Source organism: Petaurus breviceps, unplaced genomic scaffold (assembly GCF_028583685.1).
Source record: "Petaurus breviceps papuanus isolate PSGF00001 unplaced genomic scaffold, PetGlider_PUasm1.0 188, whole genome shotgun sequence".
NCBI lineage: Eukaryota > Metazoa > Chordata > Mammalia > Diprotodontia > Petauridae > Petaurus > Petaurus breviceps.
Window position 1 is genome coordinate 14,853,611 of NW_027185804.1, and position 22,230 is coordinate 14,875,840.

General features: G+C 35.5%; 1 protein-coding gene across 1 annotated transcript in view; it reads left to right on the forward strand.

The window, feature by feature from the left end:
* Positions 1-22,230, forward strand: part of LUZP2 (leucine zipper protein 2) — a 774,279-nt gene that overhangs the window by 346,817 nt on the left and 405,232 nt on the right. Inside the window, exon 5 of the mRNA XM_069091307.1 lies at positions 18,011-18,073. Within this exon, the coding sequence (XP_068947408.1) occupies positions 18,011-18,073 (63 nt within the window). The remainder of the gene's footprint in view (positions 1-18,010; positions 18,074-22,230) is intronic.

Genomic DNA, 22,230 nt, shown 5'->3' on the forward strand with positions numbered 1-22,230 from the left:
ACTACTACTACTACTACTACTACTACTACTACTACTACTACTACTACCACTACTACCACTACTACTACTACTACTACTACTACTACTACTACTACTACTACTACTACTGCTGCTGCTGCTGCTGCTGCTGCTGCTGCTCTTAGTTCTAGTACTACTACTATATCAATGCCACCACTTGAACTGAGACCCAGTGCTTATTTCTGTTAGGGAGATATGGTTGGGATAGGACTCCAGTATCTTTCATGGTTTCCTTTAAGTGTTATCTTATCTTTCCTGTTCCCCCTAGCTATTAATGCTCATTCCCTCCTCTTCAATTTATTATGTATGCAATTATATATTTACATGTTATATTCCTTGTGTGGAAATCTCTTTGAGGGAAGAGACCGTTTCTTATTTTTGTCCTTGTATTTCTAGAGCTTGCTAGAGTTTTGTACAGGTACTAAATAATTGCTTAGATGGGGTTGGGTTGGACTCTAAAGGCACAAGAATTTATTTCAGTTAAGACATTCACTTTTGAACTCTGCACCTTGAGACTTAATATATTAATTCTAGAAGAGATGGTGATTTTTTTTAACAGTCTTGTTTTATTTTATTTTATTTGTTTTTTGGAGGGCGATTGGGGCTAAGTGACTTGCCCAAGGTCACATGGCTAGTGTTTGTGTTAAGTGTCTGAGGCCGGATTTGAACTCAGGTCCTCCTGACTCCAGGGTCAGTGCTCTATTCACTGTGCCACCTAGCTGTCCCCCTTTTTAAACAATCTAATGTGTTTTTTGGACTATAGTAATTTCCCACTGTATTTCCCCACCTTCACTGAAACCTACCTTTATTACGGAGAATATCATTCAGGAAAAACAAGTAAATGAAATCACTTAATCTAACAACATGTGCAATAATGTGTTAGCCCAGTCCCTCACTTGTGTACTAAGATGAAATGTTTGATTAACTGTTTCCTTGGACAAGGTCATTACAGGTCATCTGAGTTTGCCTGCTTTGTAGCATTTTAACTTGCCAGGTTTTAGACATTACATGCTTCGTTCTCATGGTTCTGCTTTCTTTTTTCTTCATCAGTTGACATAAACCTTTGCATGTTTGTCTGATTTCCTCATAGCTCTCATATCTTAAGGATCATTAATAATCTGTTATATTCATACACTATAATTTGTTCAAACATTCTCTAGTAGATAGGGACTCATTTTGATTCTGCTTTTTTGCTGTGAAATTGTTAATGTTGTTAGAGTATAACTGTCCTCTTGGGAGAAACCCGAGATCTATGTTGGGAGCTCAGGATATAATGTCTCATTACAATTTCGTTGCATCAATTTAAAAAATATACTTGAGATTTCATTGGTTGGAGGAACTCTCATGTGAATGTTGCTTTCACTGATGCAGATTTCAATGCATCTAAAACGTAGATTCTTAAATCTAGGAGATTAGGTTAAATGGAGGTTAAATGACTCACTTATGGAACCACAGTATAGGACAGTAGAATGACTTAAGTCCACATCTTTATGTCTCCAAAGGTAATACTTTAATTGGCTATGCTGTCTCTTAGCAAAATTTTATGTGATAAAATTAGGCAACAGGACTTGGCAAGGCCAGACCAGAAGGTCTCAATATGTTGTGTATTTCCCTCTCCCTTATGGGTGAGGGGTCAGTATTAGAATGTCTTAATAACAAGTAACATTTTCCTTAATTTCTCAACCTTACAGGGATTAGAAGTCACACTATAGTCACGCTTTTAGATGAGTTTTGTGTGTGTGTGTGTGTGTTGGGTTTTGGTTTTGGTTTTTTTGGCTCTCTGTGGGTGGAAAGGACACAGTTTCTCTTGCTTTGCATACTCAGAATCCAAGTCCCTTACCATCTCTTAGTGGAAGACTGTTAACTAGCCAGAAAAATTACATTTGGCTGAAAGCAGACCTTTAAACACTTATATTTGTCACCATTTAATTATGATCTCCAGAAAACTTCATGGGATTTCATTAAGTTTGGCATCAAGGCAAAATGCCCCCAAAATGCTTCACTTTTTGTAGACACATAGAGAATTCCATTAAGTTTGAGTCTCCTCCCAAAAAAGGAATCTGAGAATCATGCAAAAGGAAATGGAGAGGAACATGGTGAATATAAGCAAGCCGGCTGTAATATGTTATAAATGAGGAATTGTGATTGAGAACTGGACAAGTATGTACAAGACTTCATCAAAGAAACAAACGACTAGGAAGAACAATGACAAAGGAGTCACATGGAAAGGGGCAGGCACAAATAATGGGCGGATAGACCCCATGTGTCATTGGTGTTCACAAAATATAAAGAGAATGCCAGAGAAAAAAATAAAGAGAATGCCAGGAAGGCCCCCAAAATATAAAATATATAACCTGCAGCAATCTTATGGAAAAGTATATATGGATGAGAGGAACAAATTATAGACCAGCATGAATGAACAGTGATCTGAATCATAGGAGAGAATTCCCTCATCAGTGAGATTGCAAGTCTACTGGTGTATTTGTCATAGAATACTGGGTTAGTTAAAACTTTAATCTACTTCAGCAGTTTTAAGAAAGATCTCCCTAATCTCCCGCCTTGATATCAGAAAAGAATTCAAGTAAAACTCAAGATTGTGATTTCTGTCTCTCTGTCTGTCTGTTTGTCTATCTATCTATCCATCCATCCACTCATCCATCTGTCTATCCAACTCCCTCTCTCTCTCCCTGTCTCTGTCTCTCTCTCTGTCTCTCTCTATCTCTGTCTCTGTCTCTCTGTATCTCTCTCTCTTTCTCTGTCTCTCCATTCATCTCTCTAAATATCTACTCACTTATTTGGGATTCTGTAAACATAAGAGAGAAATAGTTTACAAAAATGAAGGGGAAATGGGGAGAAAGGAGCAAGTTTTATATCCCTTTCCATGTCTAATGATTCCTCTCTTAGTTCTACATAATTTATTAGGGAGACATCATGCTTTAATATACCATGTCTTCATGTATTTTATTCCTAGACAGTTAATTGTTGGAAAAGGGCAGAGTAGAGATAGCTCTCTCCTCTGAGACTGGCAGCTGCTTAAGGAGAGGCAGCCTGCTGACCTAGTTGAGCTTATCAAATGAGGGACATTGTGGAAACCCACAGGGGAACATTCTTGAGATTCAGGTTTCCGATAGACTAGTCTCCTAGGACCCTAGGAAAGAACATGATTTTTGAGAAGAGGAGGACGATATTAGCATTAACTTTCTCAGCATCCTGTCTCTTCAATATCACTCCATCTCTACCCCAGATACCTAGTATTTCACAATTATAATTTATTATTCTTGTTTCTATTTTATCCTTAGAGAAGGCTTCTAATATTCAAATTCCCTCTTCGTTTGTGAGGGAACTGGTAGGCAGAGCACTGGACATGGAGTCAGGAAGATCTCAGTTCAAATGTGACCTCAGATATTTACTAAATGTGTAACCCTGGGCAAGTCACTTAACCCTTGTTTGTTTCAGTGCCTCATCAGTAAAAAAAGGGACATGATTGCGGAGGAAATGGCCAACAACTCCTTTATCTTTGCTAAGAAAATAAATTTAGAACCATTAAACCGCAATTCACTTCCAAGTAACTTCTCTTGCCATTAAGCTGGACAATAGAAAGAATACCGTATTTCTTACTCAGGTTCAAATCCAAGCTGTGCTTTTTACTAAGTTTACAGCCCTGAGCAAATGACTGAATATCTAGCTGGGATAATGGATAGAGCATTGGATTTGGGGTCAGGAAGACCTGAGTGCAAATTCTGCCTTATTCACTTGTTATCTCTGTCAGTTTGAGCAAGTCATTAACTTCTCTGGTTCTCAATTTCCTCCTTTCTTAGGTGAGGTTGTCTAAGTTGATTATCTCTAAGGCCCCTTCCAATTGTAAATCTATGATCCTCTGTTTTGTTGTTATTGTTTTACATTTGTAAAACAGGCATCAAAATATCTGAAATAATTATCCTAGGGGCATGTAAGCAGCCAATGAAAATATTTTTGTAAATAATTTTGTGGTTTGAACTATCATTCATATTTATTAGATGTCTTGAATTCTTGTCAAATGATGCTACAGTAGCAATTGACAGTGATATGCTATAGGGCAAATACATGGTGGAGAAAGGAGAGTGAGCTTGCTGCAAAGGGTGGGTAGGATCTGAAATGTTGTCAGAGATAAATTCTCTCTACCTTACAATTGTGTTTGTTAATTTTTTTTGCTTTTGTTTTAGTTTTGTTGTTTGTTGTTTTGTTGTTTTCCCCCAGTTAGACCCTGCAACCCACAACTATAGACTTGGATATAAAGTTCCATGAGAAAGAGCTTTCCAGCTACCATCGGGTTTTACATTTCTAACCACTGCTGTGAAAAGTTGATTTTAAGTCCTTAGAGCTCTGCTTATATTTCCTCAAGGGAGACAAAAGTGCTGGGCTCTTATTGGGAAAATGAGCTTTTTGTTTTTCTCTGGAGATTTCTAAGCTAAACACGGCCTTCTTATGGCCCCCTTATGACTAATAACAAATTGGATATTTGGATGTTTCCCGGGTAATTTGACCCCATTCCCAAGAATACAGGCAGGCTGGCAGTGTTTGTGTTTTCATTTAGAATCATCATAATGAAACCTTAGGAGAAAAAAAAAATAGCAAACCAAATTTGGACCTGATATCCACCAGTATGTTGTTAAAAAAGAAAAATTATACAGACTTGAATAAAGAAAATTATATATAACATAGAGTATGTTGGTAGTATCTCTGAGACATGTCAGATTTGCATAAAGGAAGAGAAGAAAATGTGGAACATATGACTTACTAACCAAGGACTGTAAGCAGTCACCTGATCTGTCTCACTGTGAAAATCTGTCCATTGCTTCTGTGTTTTGGCAGTCACATTTATTTCTGCCAAATCGAATCGAAATTTCCATCCTTGTTTAGCTTAAGAAATGAACTTCATACAGATGTTGGACATGTTCTATATTTTTTGTATCAGCTATTTCCTAAAATCATGTATCATCTAAGAGTTGGTAATGTAAGTGAATATATTTCTCAGCTTGGCTTTTTTTCTTGATTCTTGGAAAGAACCATGAATGATGGGAATCATAGGAACTGAGTTTGAAAACTGACTTTGTCATTATGTGTCTTGTGTAATCTCAGGTGAGTCAAACCTTTGAGGACCTTTTTTCTTAAGCATTTAAAATTAAATTAAATTAAAATTGAATGTCCATTTTATCTTTAAGTCAATGATCCTATTGTGTGTATATGTATGCATATATTTGAGGAAGGGGGACATTTTAATTATTCTTTGGAGGGAGGTAAGGCAAGGCAATTGGGGTTAAGTGACTTGCCCAAGGTCACACAGCTACTTAAGTGACAAGTTTCTGAGGTCAAATTTGAACTCAGGTCTTCCTTACTTCATTGCCAGTGCTTAATTCATTTTGCCATTAGCTGTTCCAAGGAGATTTTAATTTATACCATTTTATTGACTTATTCTTTTCCAGGTTTTCTCCTCTTCTCTTCTCTTCTCTTCTCTTCTCTTCTCTTCTCTTCTCTTCTCTTCTCTTCTCTTCTCTCTTTCTCTCTAATTTGGTGAGGGACTAGACAAGTTAGGAATGAACTATAATCTAATCTTTAATTTCCAATACATTCTACACAAAAGACCTTCCTAATTGAGCAATTTGTGTACACATAGAGGATTAAAAGCAAACCCAGAATGGTTGTACTTTTCCCATAGACCTGAGCATAATAATGTAATCATGTCTCACATTATTCCATATTAGTTGATTGGCAAATTATCCCTGGATTTGATATGTAGTAAACAAAGAGCACCTGCACATGAAGTGATGATTGCCCATATTATCCTATTTTTATATCTATGAATTTAAAGCAATTAAGGAAATCAAATTATATTTTAAAAACCCCAATCTATTTTGACCTTCTAGGATAAGGCTAGGTTTGGCCCTAAAAGAACATGAATTATAAAGGGCACATAGCAGTTGTTCATATTATTGGAAAAATGAACAAGAGAATATTTTTTTAAATAAAATCTACCACAGAAGCTACCATGTATATGTATTTTTTGTTAAATTATTTATTTTTTGTTTTCAACATTCACTTCCATAAGTTTTAAATTTTTCCTCCTCCCTCCCCAAGGTGACTTGAAGTCATATATAGGCTCTACACATACATTCCTATAAAATACATTTTCACATTAGTCATATTGCATGGAAGAAATATAACAAATGGGGAAAACCATGAGACAGAAGGGAAAAAAAACAAAACAAAAACGTAAATAGTCGGCTTTGTTTTGCATTCTGACTCCCTAGTTCTTTCTCTGGATGTGGTTGGCATTTTCCATCATGTGTCCTTTGGAATTGCTGAGAAGGGCTAAGTGTATCAAAATCAGTTCTTGCACACTCTGGCTATTACTATGTACAATATTCGACTTCTTCTGCTCCCCTCACTCAGTAACAGTTTATATGAGTCTTTCCAGATTTCTCTAAAGTCTTCCTGCTCATCATTTCTTACAGCACAATAGTATTCCATTGCATTCATATACCATAACTTGTTTAGCCATTCCCCAGTTGATGGACATTCCCTCAATTTCCAGTTCTTGGCCACCACAAAAAGAGCTGCTATCAATATTTTTGCACATGTGGGTCCTTTTCCGATTTGTATGATCTCTTTTGGATACATCCCTAGAAGTGGTATTGCTGCGTATGCACATTTTGATAGCCATTTGGACATAGTTCCAAATTGCTCTCCAGGATGGTTGGATAAGCTCACAGCTCCACCAACAATGAATTAGTGTTCCATCCATGTGTATGTTTTTAAGAAGCATAAATTATGTGTTTTATTTGAACGTAATCACATCTCATTGATCATTCTGAATCTGCTGAGAAGCACAGAACATTCAATTGATGTCAGGAGATGTAAGTTTAGCCTTGGTTCTCCAATTTTGGTTTCCACATTTATAAAATTCAGGAGTTGGATTAACTGACCCTTTCAATTCTAAAACAATGATCCTATAATAATTGTTAGATGCCTTATTCCATACTTGCAAGATATAGGACTCTGGTCAAGTCATATAAACTTGAACTCTAATCTGCCCATCTGAAAACTGGGGACAGTAATATTTGACCTCAAAGAGCTTACATTTAGGGGTATGTATGGACATGGCATCAATATCCACTGTACAATGCCTAGGATGGTGCAAGAATGATGGTGCGTGGACAAATATTTTGAGTTTTAAAGAAATGGAAATTTCAGATATTATAGTATAGTATATGGTTATCTGGTCTTGAAATCATGGGACATGGGTTCTTGTTCTACTTGTAGCATATACTGATTACCTGGCCCTGGACCATTTCAAGTTATGCTGAACTATATTTTGCCCTTGGACCAAGAGGGACTCTCTGGAGGAGAGAGTGAGGCTAGTGACTTTGCATAGCCTGCCCTCACTTAAATCAAATTCAATTTTAAATCATGGTGTCACTATCCTGATGCTTTGGTCCCCTTTGAGAACAATGGACAAACAGAAACCTGGGAGTATTAGGAGCTGCCACATTAGGTACCCAACTGACCAGTTCTAGTAGTGTAATGGAGCTCCCTCCCTCCCTCCCTCCCTCTCTCCCTTCCTTCCTTCCTTCCTTCCTTCCTTCCTTCCTTCCTTCCTTCCTTCCTTCCTTCCTTCCTTCCTTCCTTCCTTCCTTCCTTCCTTCCTTCCTTCCTTCCTTCCTTCCTTTCCTTCTTCATCTCTTCCTTCCTCTCTCTTTCCCTCCTCCCTCTTTTCTGAAATATCACAAGAAATCTTGGGGCTTACTGTTTAGATATCTTTCTTAAGTACCATGATTTAAACACAAATGACTCTGGCTCTCATTGATTGGCCAACTATGGGGCCCAGCCCATACCCCACTTCGTCATTGTTTGGGCCTTCAGGGCTCAGAATGAATGTATGTAGAAACTATTTCTGTTTGGGTCAGAAACCCTGAGGGTCTTCTCCCATATTTATTTTTGTTTTTGACTAGATAAAAGAGGCCATTCTTTTTCTCATTACTTACCTAGTCTTAATCACTAAATGGGCATTGCTTCAGTCAAATTGAGACCTGGGAATGACCTTAACTTAAAAAGGTCAAGGTCTCCCACTTCATCTGGCACCATCTTCAGTCATTCTGATCTATAACTTGCCCCTAGACCCAGATGGCTCCCGAAAAGGGAGTGATGGTGGTAACTTTGAACAGACACCTTTCACTTAAATCTAATTCATTTGCAAGTCATGGCATCACCTTCCTGATGCCCTGGTCCTAATTGAGAACAGAGGACAAACAACAACAGTATATGCTGGTTCTGTGACCCTGGACAGTCTCTCTATGCCCTAGGTATGTACCTATAACAATACATTGTAGAGGCAATGCTAGTTTGCTTTAGTAGAAGAAGCTGACTCAGAGCTGATGAATGCAAAGTTGATCCTGTCCTCAGCTAGAATTGGCCTTCCCTTTCCTCAGCTGTATGAAGTGAGTGCCCAATTCCACTTCCCATGAAGCATCGCTCGTGAAAAAGATACAAGAGGAGATTGCCCATTAATGAGATAGGCCCAGATCCAGAATTAGGAGCCTGCTTGACATGTTTGCTAAAGTGGCTCTAGATTCCAGGAGGCTGCATGATGAATTCTGTCTATGTTTGAACATAAGCACTGTTTCCTCATTCATCAAATGGACATAAAAATATCGTTAGTGCTAAACTCATGGGCGTGTTATGAGGTTCCCATAAAACAATTGGCGAACTTTAGAGTGCTTTATAAATGTTAATTATTTATACAGCATAGCTCACTGATATCCACAGTCATCTATGACTCATAATATACCTGTTTTCCTTCAATGCTCCTGGGGATACTCATTTTCTCAGCATCTTGATTAATTCCTATTTGTACAAAAATAATGTATCTCCATTTCTTTTAAAAGCTTAATAATGAGGTATGTTCCTAAGCTACTTTTTTAATGGTAAAACTTTTCAGGAATATTCACATAACAAGAGATCTTTTAACTAGAGCACATGGTTTCATCGCTGATGGAGTTATTAACATTATGCTAAAACAGACCTCAGAATTCATCTTGACTAGGTCTCTGATCAGTATGTCTTTTCTACAAAGGGGAAGAAAAGATACATGTTTTCTGGAGGAGGCGATTAATTTTTATGGAAGTCCCCAAGGGATTTAGTTGAGTCCATAGTAAAATGTATTTTTATGAGTAAAGTCACTTTGAGTTTCAATATCACCGAAAGTGAAAAGGGGCAGGTAAAAAAAAGAAAAGACATTACACGTTTAAAAGCGTAAACTGCCTTTGGTCTAATTTTCTTTAAAAATACTCTTTTCTGAGATTTGCATATTTTTCCTTTTTTTTCACCTGAGGCAAATTAGCAAAGCCACAGCTTGTGAAAGCAGAACTCCTAATGGAGAACCCCGATAGCTTACTAAAGCAAGACTGAGCACTCAGGTATGGCACAGTAATTAAAGATATTAATGTGGATTTGATGCATTTCACTACCCTGGTTAATTTTTATGGCTTAACTTGCCCTAAGTGAGACATAATCAGTATAAAAGTAAGAAACAGCTGCAAGCTTTGATTCCGCACCAAGGATTTTGTGCCAGTGGGCTCATTCATCCTTTCTATCAGGTAAATAACTAAATGTCACCTGCCTGTTCAAATTAGGCATGGACTTCTGCTAGGGGCAGCAATGATTTCAGAGGGGAGAATGCAGTTCGGTCACTTCAAGGTCACGGATGGCAGAAGGCTATTGGCATTGGCTTGAATGTTTTGGTTTAATTATTATCATCATATTAAGAAGGAAGGAGTGTGGACTATCCTCTGTGCCTCCTCCTCATAGCTAAGGTATCACTGCCCTTGTGTGACATTGAAATGCTTCCAGTCCTTCGTTCTAATCTATTTCCATTATAATTTAATTATAGTTGTTGTTAATTATGAACAACAGATATTAAGGGGTGATCAATGAAATTTTTTAGTCTTAATTTCCTCACCTTTAAAGTTGATAAATATATTCATGACCTACTCTACAAAGTTATTGTGTCAGAATGGAGAATGAAATGAGATAATGGACGAAAAGCACTTCTTAAATCTATCATATGAAATAATACTTTGTATATGTACTCTAAAAGTCAGCTATTGATTTTATTTTTTTCAACAGTGCTCTTAGAAAAAAAAAAAGGCCAGTATTGGTGAGATACACCAATAGCCCTTGCTACTAGAGAGGCAGATAATCGGGGTTCAAGAGTTCTCAACAATAGTCTTAAATTTCATCAAGAATATATGTGTGTGTTTATACATATCTATGTGCATATATGTATATATACAGACATACACATATATCTATATGCATCAATATATGTGCGTATATACATATATGGTGTATGTATATACATGTGTATAAATATATGTATATACATGTTCACACATATGAGTGTAAGTATGTACACACAATTCCAGAGTCCAGCACCAATATGTTGATGCTTCAGGAGCTGAAGACTACTTAGCTCCTTAAGTAGGGACAAACCAACCCAGAGAAGATAACAGATAAGAAACAGATTTAGACCCTGAGATAAATAGGCAAATGAGAGAAAGAGAGGGAGATGGCAATAGGAAGAGAACAGGGAAAAGGGAGAGAGAAAAGAGGAGTGATAGAGGGAGAGTGGGTAGGACATCATGAGTAAAAAGTCTTTTAAATGGCTATATATCTCACAATTCAGTAGTTCCAAGAATCATTTAACTTCATGTGGTCAGTTGATATGAATGATATTCTTGATAATACTGTTAAAATTTCTTCTCAATCTATGTCAGTACTTATACTTGAAAATTAATGTATTGCCCTGTAGCTGATGATGTTTGAAGTTACAAGGACCCCAGAATACTGAGGTTCAGGGCAGAGTTATCTGAAAAGAATTCACAGACTCAAGAAATCTTCCAGTCAGGTGGAAAAAAAAGTTTATTATGACACTAATAAAGGCAGGCAGAGGTCCTTTAGGGAGCTCACAACCTAAGAGGAGTGATGTTAAAGCTTATATAGAAAATGCAGTGAATAGAGTTTCAAGTATGCTAATTAGGTAGGGAGCATAGAGTTTCTGTAACTTGGACACAAGCGTCATTCACAACTAGAAACCTTGGACAGCAGGAGACTCGTTAGAGGTCTGTGTATCTATGTCTTTAATAAGATAGCCTTGGAAGTTGACATCTATGGCTTGACATCTGGATTGTATACAGTAACTGTGGGAATCAGTATGTGATAATTCTGCTGGTACAAGACAGTCCTGTTCATAGAAGAGAAATTCTACAGAGGTCAGCTTGTTCTTGTAACAGGGTGAGATAGTTTGCTTCACTGGGGCCCACTCATGATTTATTGCAGAAATAGTGTCTCTGGGCTGGGGAGAGCTATGGTCCTAGCGCTTGAGTACAAGCATGAGCACACCACTATAACCATCAACAGAAAAACTCTCAGAATGTTATTTCCTCATTGTGTGTAGCTTCAATTAAAAAAAAAAAAAGAGGTTTTGCACATGCTTCCCACAAAGAAGGCTGAATAAGAGTTTACATCTAAAAGCACTTACCTTTTACTACATCAAAACTAAAAGAAATTTGAAAAATGAAACAATAAAGCAAAGAATAAGAGAAGAGGAAGGAAAAGAAATGGTTAAAAGTTAAATTGAATTTTTTTAAAGGAAAAAGGGTATTTGAAAACAAATGTAAATGAAAGAAGGAAAATTATCAAAATCATTATGACTAGTTAAAGGCCGCCAAAACTAAAACATAAATAGAATAAATCAAGAAAAAAAAAATCCCAAGTAACAGATTTAAGCAACTCAACCTGAGAGAAAGAAGTTGACCGATGCACAAATAAATTCCTGAAGACAGGATAGGGGATATATTTCAGAAGGATGTATAAGTATTGTTCATATTTAGCTACTAGTCTTATAAAAATGTATGCATGGTTCACTTTTTAGTTTAATATGTATATATAACATGTTTCTATTACTTTCATAAGTCTAGACAAGTAACAAAAAATGATCAAGCCTTTATTTGTAGCATTTGGCATTTTCCAGAATTATAAATATCACATTGAAAATTTAATAGTTGCCTCTCATGAGCTAGTTTGATCTGGATCCAGCGTAGCAATGAATTTATTAAATTTTAAGGAGCAAAAAACCTTTATGTTTCAAATTTATTTCACAAAAAGGGGAAAATACCTCAAATATCTCATATTCTTTCTGCAAGATGAATGTTGTCTTAAAACTTAACTGGTAAAAGATCATATATTGAAAAATATAAAACAGTATATTAATAAATCTTGAATAACATTATTAAAATATATTTTTAAAACTATATCAATAAATTCACTGTGAGATGATAAAATTTATACAACAATAACAAAGATAATTTTTAACATTTGGAAAATTCAAATATAAAACAGAAACTAGAGAATTTTATCAACAGAAAGAAAAGGTTTTCTATAAATGCTGTATTTATTTCAGTGTTGGTGGATTTGTGAACTGATCCAACCATTGTGGAGAGCAATTTGCAAACTATGCTCAAAGGACTCTAAAACTATGCATACCCTTTGATCCAGCAGTAATCCTATTAGTTCTGTATCCCAAAGAGATCATGAAAAAGGAGGAAAGGACCTACATGTACAAAAATATTTATAGCAGCTCTTTTTTGTTGTTGCAAAGAACTAGAAATTGAGAGAATGCTCATCAGTTGGGGAATGGCTGAATGGGGAATGTAATGGAATACTCTCATGCTATAAGAAATGATGAGCATAGAGATTTCAGAAAAAACATAGAAATACTTGCATAAACTGATGCAAAATGAAATGAGCAGAACCTGGGAGAAGATTGTGCATAGCAGTATTGTACAATGATCACCTGTGATTGGCTTATCTCTTCTCAGCAATACAATGATCTGGAAAAGTTCCAAAAGCTTCACAATGGACTATAGTATCCTATGTCCAGGGAAAGAACTGATGGAGTATGAATGTAAATCAAAGCATATTTGCAATTTTTTCCCTTTTGTTCTGTTTCATCTTTCACAACATGAAATATGTTTTACAAGATTGTAAACATATAACCTTTATCAAATTGTTAATCATCTCATGGAAGAAGGAGAGGAATAAGAAAAAATAAAAAAAAATGGAACTTAAATTTTTTATATAGAAAAAGAATGTTGGGTGGCTACATGGTGCACTGAATAGAGCTTTGGCCCTGGAGTCAGGAGGACCTGAGTTTAAATCCGGCCTCAGACACTTAACACAAAAACTAGCCATGTGACCTTGGGCAAGTCACTTAACCCCAATTGCCCTACCTTCCCCCCTCCAAAAAGCTAAATAAGTAAATTGATAAATTAATGAATAGATAGATAGTTAAATAAATAAAGAATGGTAAGACTGTCTGTACCTGTAATTAGAAAAAAATATTTAAAAGAAAAAAATGCAGTATTTATGTAATATAAAAAACCCCTAAAGCAGGAATAATAGGGATTTTACATACTATGATGGAAAGTATATATCTACAACAACAAATCCTTGTATTATTTGTAATAGAGAAATAATAGAAGGTTTCTGAGTAAGAACAGAGGTAAATCAAAGATATCCATGTTCCCTATTATTACTTGTTTATAGTTTTAGTAGGGCAACTAGGTGATGCAGTGGTCTGAGTGCTGCACCTGAATTCATCTTCCTGAGTTCAAATTTGACCATACTAGTTGTGTGATCCTGGGCAAGTCACTTAGCCCCATTTACCTCAGTTTCTTCATCTGTAAAATTAGCTTAGAAGGAAATGGAAAACTACTCCATATCTTTGCCAGGAAAACGCCAAATGGGGTAACACAAAGCTAAATATGACTGAATTACAGTAATGATAGAAATAGTTGATATAACAGCCCCCCCCCAAATTGCATAATTACTCATAGGCAAAGTGACTGCATTCATTACTTATAGATTGTATAGTTATATTTTGAGGCAATCAATAACTTCTGTAAAGTATTTGGATACAAAATAAATTAATGAAACAAATTTGTCTATCTCCACATCATTAACAAAGTAGTAAGAAGTTAAAATATACTGAATATGATAAAAAACATATCAAATATCTAGAAATTGTACTACAAATAACACAACTGATAGCTTGATCAGTGCTGTATATTTTTAAGAAATAAAATAACTTAAATAATTAGAAAGATGGCCAGTTCTCATGACTGGATTATGCTAACATATGAGAAATGATTAAAGTAATTTGATTTTAATAATAATAGATTTAATTTCATATCAATCATTTCAAAAAAGGATATTTTATAGATAGATGAATTAAAAATAATTTTCGGGAATAAATTGTCAGCAATTTAGAGAGGAAAGATATAATGGAACAAAGGGAAAAAAAATGAGTGAATGAGGGGCTTTGTTCCTTGAGATATCAAATCATACTATGAAAAAGTGAAAACAAAAAACATGTGTTACTGGGTAGATATAAAACTTATTAATAGAATTCAAGATAAATAGGATTCTGAAATAAATACTAATGGCAGTCTTTTTTTTAATGAGTGCAAGAACACATGGTGCTGACAAAAAAATGTTCTATATAACAGAGAGCTGATAGGAAATTGAAAATAAATCAGAATGTAAATAAACAAAATATGAAGAAGATTTATCTGTAGCTTTGTATTATATTGCTGGAAATTCAATGCAAAAAAACTAAATATTAAAAATAGCACCTGGAAAAATTATATGAGAATGGAAAGTTTTGTCTTTCACAATTATGCCTAAAGATTCTATAGTAACTTCCTTTCTTGTACCTGAAACCTGCCATGTATGCTATCTTCCCTTATTAGAATTAGAATGAGAGTTCCTTGAAACAGAAACTTCTGGCCTTTTCTCTTTATATCCTCAGTGTTTGGCACATAGTAGGAACTTAATAAGATGTTTTCCTTCCTTCTCCCTTCCCTCCTTTCTTCCTTCCTTGATGTAACAGCACTCTGCACTACTGGAGGGAGTTTCCACATCAGGAGTTTTGCACACTGATGAAATCACATGTTTAGAGCAACACATACATACCTGCATGTACATATGGACACCCAAAGATAGTTACATATACAAGTTGCTAAATTTTTTTTCACAGTACAAACCAGGTATCCTAATAAGTATGTAATACACATGTGTGTGCATGTATGTATCCACACAACTGTATATCCATACATGCACATATATACACGTGTGTATTTGAATATTAAAGGAGCACATGTATGCACATATTATTCATATATGCAACTAAACACACCTACATACATATGTGCACACACATATAATGTTTCAGTTGTGTCTAATCCTTTGTGATCTCATTTGTGTTTTTGTTCGTTTGTTTGTAAAGCTACTAGAGTAGTATTTCATTACCTTCTGCAACTCATTTAGCAGATGGGAAAATGGAGGCAAACAGGGTTAAGTGATTTGTCCAGTGTTACATAGCTAGTAAGTATCTGAGGTCAGATTTGAACTCAGGTCTTCCTTACTCTATTCCTAGCAGTCTGTGCCACCTAGTAGCATGCACATACATATATATCTAGAAATATATATCATATATATATATATATACACATGTACATAGACAAATATATATCACACATATATATACACACATGTATATAGATATGCATTCGGATAAGATTATTTTTTCTATATGAGCACGACTGGGGCTTTAGTTGTCTCAGACACTCTGATATTAGCTTAGACTCCAACTGAACTATTTTGAGGTTGGGACACTTATTGAACGAATTTCCAACATTATATGACAACTCACACATACACAGCCCTATACAAGTGGTATGCCGTGTCTACAATATATTCTTTTCTCACAGTCACCACAAAGAACACATTGCTTTAGAAACAATAACAACAAAACCTAAAACAAGAAAGATAAAAATAAAAAACCCTCTCGAGGGACTGCCCCAACCACTAAGCCTTTTTTGATCCCACCACTTACACTCCATCTCCCTTGTAATAACTTTTGCAAATTATGTATTTCCTTTTCTAAATATAAATTATAATATACCAGAGAAATAGTAGTCCCGAGAGATTGAGGCCTTTTTTGATTATCTTTGCATACTCATGGTCAGCACATTGTTTATTATACAAGGTAGACATTTAATACATGATTGTTCTTTAAAACTGTATTGAGGGGTGAGTAGGTGGTGCAGCGAATAGAGCAGCAACTCTGCAGTCAGGAGGACCTGAGTTCAAATTCATCCTCAGACACTTAACAATTACTAGCTTTGTTGCTTTGGGCAAGTCAATTAACCCCAATTGCCCTGCCATCCCTCCTCCAAAAAGCAAAAAACAAAAACAAAAAAAAAACACTGTATTGAACTGGATTTTGACTTTAGTATATACATAGGTCAAGTGGTTTAATTTTAATGTTATTTTATTCCTAAGTTATTAATAAGTCACTGGGAATGCATAAATATCTAGGTAGTATGTGTATATGCAGAGGGTTAAAGATTATCTGACTTTGGTTCTATATACTATCTAGCTTTCATTATTACTTAAAACAGTACATTACTTTGCCCATGATGCACCTGATCCTTTATTGAATAATGGCTTCCCTTATTAGCACTTTGATAGATCCTGTTCTCTCTTAAACTTTCTTTGTGTGTCTCACAATATTGATAAACAACATGTTGTTAAGTTATTTCACATTATTCCTTTGCCCCACGAGGATTTCACCATTGAAGAGAAACATTTTGCATATGACATTTTCTAGTGCTTCCTTAGTTGAGATGCTCCAGCTTGAACTTCCAAACTGCTTTTGAAGAGTAAGAGCAGAGTTAGTGTCAAGTTATATTTTCATGTTTTCACCTTTCTTTCTTTTTTGAATATTTTCTCTCATGACTGAGGGGGTTCATAACCAACTGATCAAAAATGAGGGGAAATTACAGAGATACAGTAAAGAACTAAAAATAAATCCAAGTAGAGATTGGGATACAAATCTGTGTTTTCTTTTTAGCATAGAAGAAAAGCTGATTTTTGGTAGTTCTTTGTACTTTTTTTTTTAAAAGCAATAGGGGTTAAGTAACTTGCTGAAGGTTACATGGCCAATCATTTTTTGTGTGGGTCCCAAGTATCTGAAGACGGAACCGATCCCAGGTCTCCCGATGCCAGGGCCGGCGCTCTTACTCTCTGTACCACCTGGCCGCCCCTAGTTCTTTGTACTTTTCAAAGTGCTGTTGTATCTATTATCCCATTTGATCCTCATGAGCATACTGTTACATTGATGGGGCAAGAGGTAACCCATATTTTCAGAGATAGAAATAAATTGAGTGATTTTCCTAGAAACACATAGAGAGTGGTATCTGAGCTAACTTGGTATTGCGATAGCTGGAATACTAGACTAGTTTCAGGAAGACTTGAATTCAGTTTCTGTCTCAGATATTTAAGTGCCATGTTACTGAATCAATTACTAAAAATATGCCATTCTGTTTCATTATTAAAAATGGAGAAAATAATTAGACCCTCTTGGATTATTGTTAAAATAAAAATCATATGTAAAGTGCTTTGTCAAACTTATCATTATATATAAATTCTAGGTATTGTCATCATGAAAATCATCATCATCATTGACGTTTCACTTAGAACTTTTTGAACTCTACCAGACTCTCACATAGGAAAGCAAACTATTAAGGCCTTAGGTATTATTTCCTACAACAAATCTTTACTTCAACTCTAAATGGTCTTTTAATTGAGTACAGTTATGATATCCCATTAAATATAAAAAGAACATTTTCACATTAAATAGAGGTGTGTATATGGGTCTATTAATGATGTCTTTTGTTAATAAAAATTTTAATCCCTTTTACTTTCTCAGTATTTTATTGATAGCTGTGGAGGTAATTGCTTAATTATATATTGAAATCATGAATGGTAAGTTAGGAAAATGTGGAATGAATTTGAAATGTGTCTACATAATTAATATTCTATTCATTTACAGATTAATTTTTTAAAGACTGAAATGGAAAGAAAGAGCAAAATGATCCGAGATCTCCAAAATGAGGTAAGAATCACTTTAAGGAAAATATTATATGAAAACCAGAGAAAATGTATATCCAACAGCATTATTACTGGGTCACAGATACCATGCAATTTTACCTCCCATATATCTTCTGGTATAGAATAACAAATGTACGATGAATAATTTCTTTCTGAATAGCTGAGAAATGGAATATGCATTCAGTCTTCAGCCACATTGCTTATGGTATCTCCTATTAAAGTCTATCTACTTTGTGTCATTATTTTCCATATCCCTCTTGTTGAGTAGCCATCTTTATTTTCTACTATGGTCATAACCTCTTCTCCTTTGCTTCTATTTTTATTGGCTTTGGTTTATGAAAATTAGAGGAGGAGGCAAGTCTACTGTCTAACTTGGAAGGAGCATTGCAGCTACCTCCTAATGAATGAATGTGCTTTTTACCTGGATTAGACAGAAGATGTACCTTATGCACTTATTCTCTTTTCCACTTACAGTAAATGGATGAGTGAGCCATCGACTAGATTAGCATTCCTTGTACCTATAAATTCAGAATTCATTGCATACTAGCCAATATATAACCTTATTAAATCATTCCCCTAATCTGAATCAAGAGAAAAAAAATCCCATCACAAACTTTCTTATATTTAGCACAATGGAAATCCAGAGAGAGAGAATATTAAACACTTTGAGACAAATCAGAATAAATGCATATGAGACACAGCAAAAGGGAGAGACAATTTAAAACACAATTCGGCAGGAGGGACTTCTTCCTTCTATTTCATCTTAATGATTTTCCTTCGATCCATTTAAAAAATTGGGTTGAACTTAAACATCTAGGTTTGTTACTGAAATGCTTCTGTTTGTAATTGTTATTTTGGAAATATTAATTGGAATATGTTTGAGGGTGAATGGTCTTGTTTATTACCTGTTAAAGTGATGGTTTGAGTGTTTTTAGTGTCATCTGGAGTACAGAGTTAATTGTATTCCATACCCTTTAGTCCATCATTTTTCAAATGAATGGAATCATATCACATTGGATGTAATTTTACAACTTTAATGTAGAAAAGAAGTTACAAAAGTATTAACAATGTGGGAGAGGGTGGGGATCTTCCAGGCTGATTGCTTGTCTGAATCCTGCCATTCTATGTCTAAGGATATGGGCTGTTGACTGATGTGGGTGTGTAGTGAATTCGTGTATTAACTTAGATTTAAGAAGGACATATATAGAAAATGGAAGCAAAGGCAATTGACAAGTTATGCATTCAAAAGTGTGACACATCCTATAAGAGTATGTTGAGTAATGCCAAAATTCACCAGAGAGGTTTTGAAAGTGAACAACAACAAAAAGGATGTCATTGCTATTGGGATGAGAATAAAAAAAGAGGTCGAACTGCTAAACAGAAGAAAACAAAATAGTGATAACTGTTGACAGAGAAGACAAAGCTGCACAATTGTTCTTTTGCATTTTTTTTCTGCCAAAGAAAGTAGTCTCTGTAGGCAGCTAGGTGGCACAGTGAGTAAGAGCACCTGCCCCAGAGTCGTTAGGACCTGAGATCGGTTCCAGCCTCAGATACTTGGCACCCACACAAAAAACTGGCTGTGTAACCTTGAGCAAGTTATTTAACCCCAATTGCTTATAAGAAAGAAAGAAAGAAAGAAAGAAAGAAAGAAAGAAAGAAAGAAAGAAAGAAAGAAAGAAAGAAAAGTAGTCTCTGAACCTGTGAGGACAGACGCCAGTATGACAATCAGACATTGGTACCAAAGTAAGAGAGCACTTGACTGACCTAGATAAGTACAAATTCCTTAGCTCAAATGAACTACATCCTCACAGGGATGGAACAAACATATTAAAAGCACTCATGTTTTGGGCACTATGCTGGGCTCTTCACATATATTATTTCACTTGGTTCTCACAAAAACTCTATGGGGTATGCAGGATTTTTGTCCCTTTTTTACAGTTGGGAGACTGAAATAGAAAGCTATAAAGTGACTTGGCAAGGGTCACACAACTAATCAGTTTCAGAGACTGAATTTGAACTATGGTCTTTCCTGTCTCCAAATCCAATGAATGATCTAGTTATTGTACCACATTGCATATTGAATGAATTAGCAGGGATGCTCGCTAAGTCAAATTTGACTCAGTGATTGGTAAGCAGTCTTTCAAATATTATGAACTGAAAATAGGACAGAAGAATTCAAGAAAATATTATGGAGAAATTGAAGAAGGGGAAATTCCCTGATTAAAGAAAAAAAAAAAGGAAAGAGACTAGTCTGCAAACCATATTTTCTAGTCAACTGTAACCAAGGGCCTTTGACTGATTCCTGAGAAAATTCAGCAATTTATTATTTAAAGTCATGGTGGGTGAACATGAAGAAAAGGAAACTGTTTTCACCAAGATCAATATCTTGATGCCCCCCCTGGAAACAGAAATCCATAAAAAGGGCCCGAGGTGCCTATGCTTTGCTCTGTGCAATTTAACATTTCTATCCGTGTATTTAACTAAAACCAAAGAGACTTTCACATAGGATTCGGGCACCATGCTGAGCATTTTACAGATATCATCTCATTTGATTCTCACACCAACCCCATGAAATAGATTTGTAGATGACACAAAGCAGCTGTTAGAGAAAGGATTCAAGAACACATTGATAGATCACAGAATTAGGAGAAACCAAAAGAAAAAATGGAATTAAATAAGAATAATTTACAATCTAGAATGTCCTTGAAAATTCCAGATGGAGAGCCATAGCTGGATAGGAGCACATTGGAAAAAAAATAAAGAAAAACAAAAAATACCTGGAGGATTCCAAGCTCATTGTTGATCATTGTAGTGATGTGTCAAATAAGACCACTAATGTAGGGATCCTTTTTCACTGGGTTGGACTTGATGGTCTCTCCTTTTCTTTCCAATAACAAGACTCTATGAATTGGTGACTTTTCCACAGATATTCATTCTTTAATCTAAGATATAGAATTAGGAATAGGTAGGTTTCCAGATAATTCATGCCATGTATCATTTTAAACAAGTTATATTAGGGAAACGCTCAGCTGGTTACAACAATCTTTTTATTTTTTTACATAAAGCAGTTGGGGTTAAGTAACTTGCTCAAGGTTACACGGGCAGTTATTTTTTGTGGGTATTAAGTATCTGAGGCTGGAACTGATCCCGGGTCCTCCTGACTCCAGGCCCGGTGCTCTTACTCACTGTGCCACCTGGCAGCTCCTGGTTACAATATTCTTGATCCTCTACTGTCCTTCATTTTTGTTTTGTCCTTTGTCAGTTCCGCTAGGCTATATTGTTGAAAAATAAATTAGCTCCAAAATAAACCCCCAACAGAAAAGGTGAATAAACTTGACTTTGGAACCCACAATATCGAACTTATTTATGTTCATTGGAGTCAAAGCGAAAGACTGATTTAAAAGCAAATTGCAGGAAATTACATGTTTTTGTTTTGTTTTTCAACTTCGCTATGAGGTTGATCAGAAACATAAATTGTTCATTATTCCTAATATTTTCTAAAGGTTGACTTTTCTCAAATGCCTACCGCTTTCATGACATAAATATCTGGTTTTTTTCCCCACAAAAACAAATTCTGAAGGGCAAAATAAAACTATCAGGGGGATTTTATATGTGATATATACATTAAAGACTCCTCCCCACACTCAGAACTTGGCATTACAGTTCCAACTTTTGAGGTAAAAATTGAAAATGATTGTTACAGGATTATAGTATTTAGAGCTGGGAATGATTGTTAATGTTATCCAGCTAAACACTTATACTTCATAATTGAGAGAATTTGAACATGGAACAGAGGAAGACTTCCCAGTCTCACTGGTTCTAAGTAGAAGAGTTCTGTTTTAAACCCAAAATTCTCAAGGATAAACTAAATTTTATCTTTGAGAGGATATAGTTCATGTAACTGATGCTTAGGCATTCCTCAAGAAATTCTTCTTTTGACTAACTTCTTTCTACACTTTCTTCCTTGAATAGTTCATTCTTGCAGGGACCTCAAATGTCACTACTATGATGATACTACCAACCCTGTCTCTCCAGGCAAGACATTAGTGCTAAACTCTGAAATAACATGTATATCCAGGTGTCTCCCCTTTGATACTCTACCCAACCCCCCCAAATTTCTTAGAAGGTTAGGTCTTCCTCTTGACTTACATATGTTTGTCC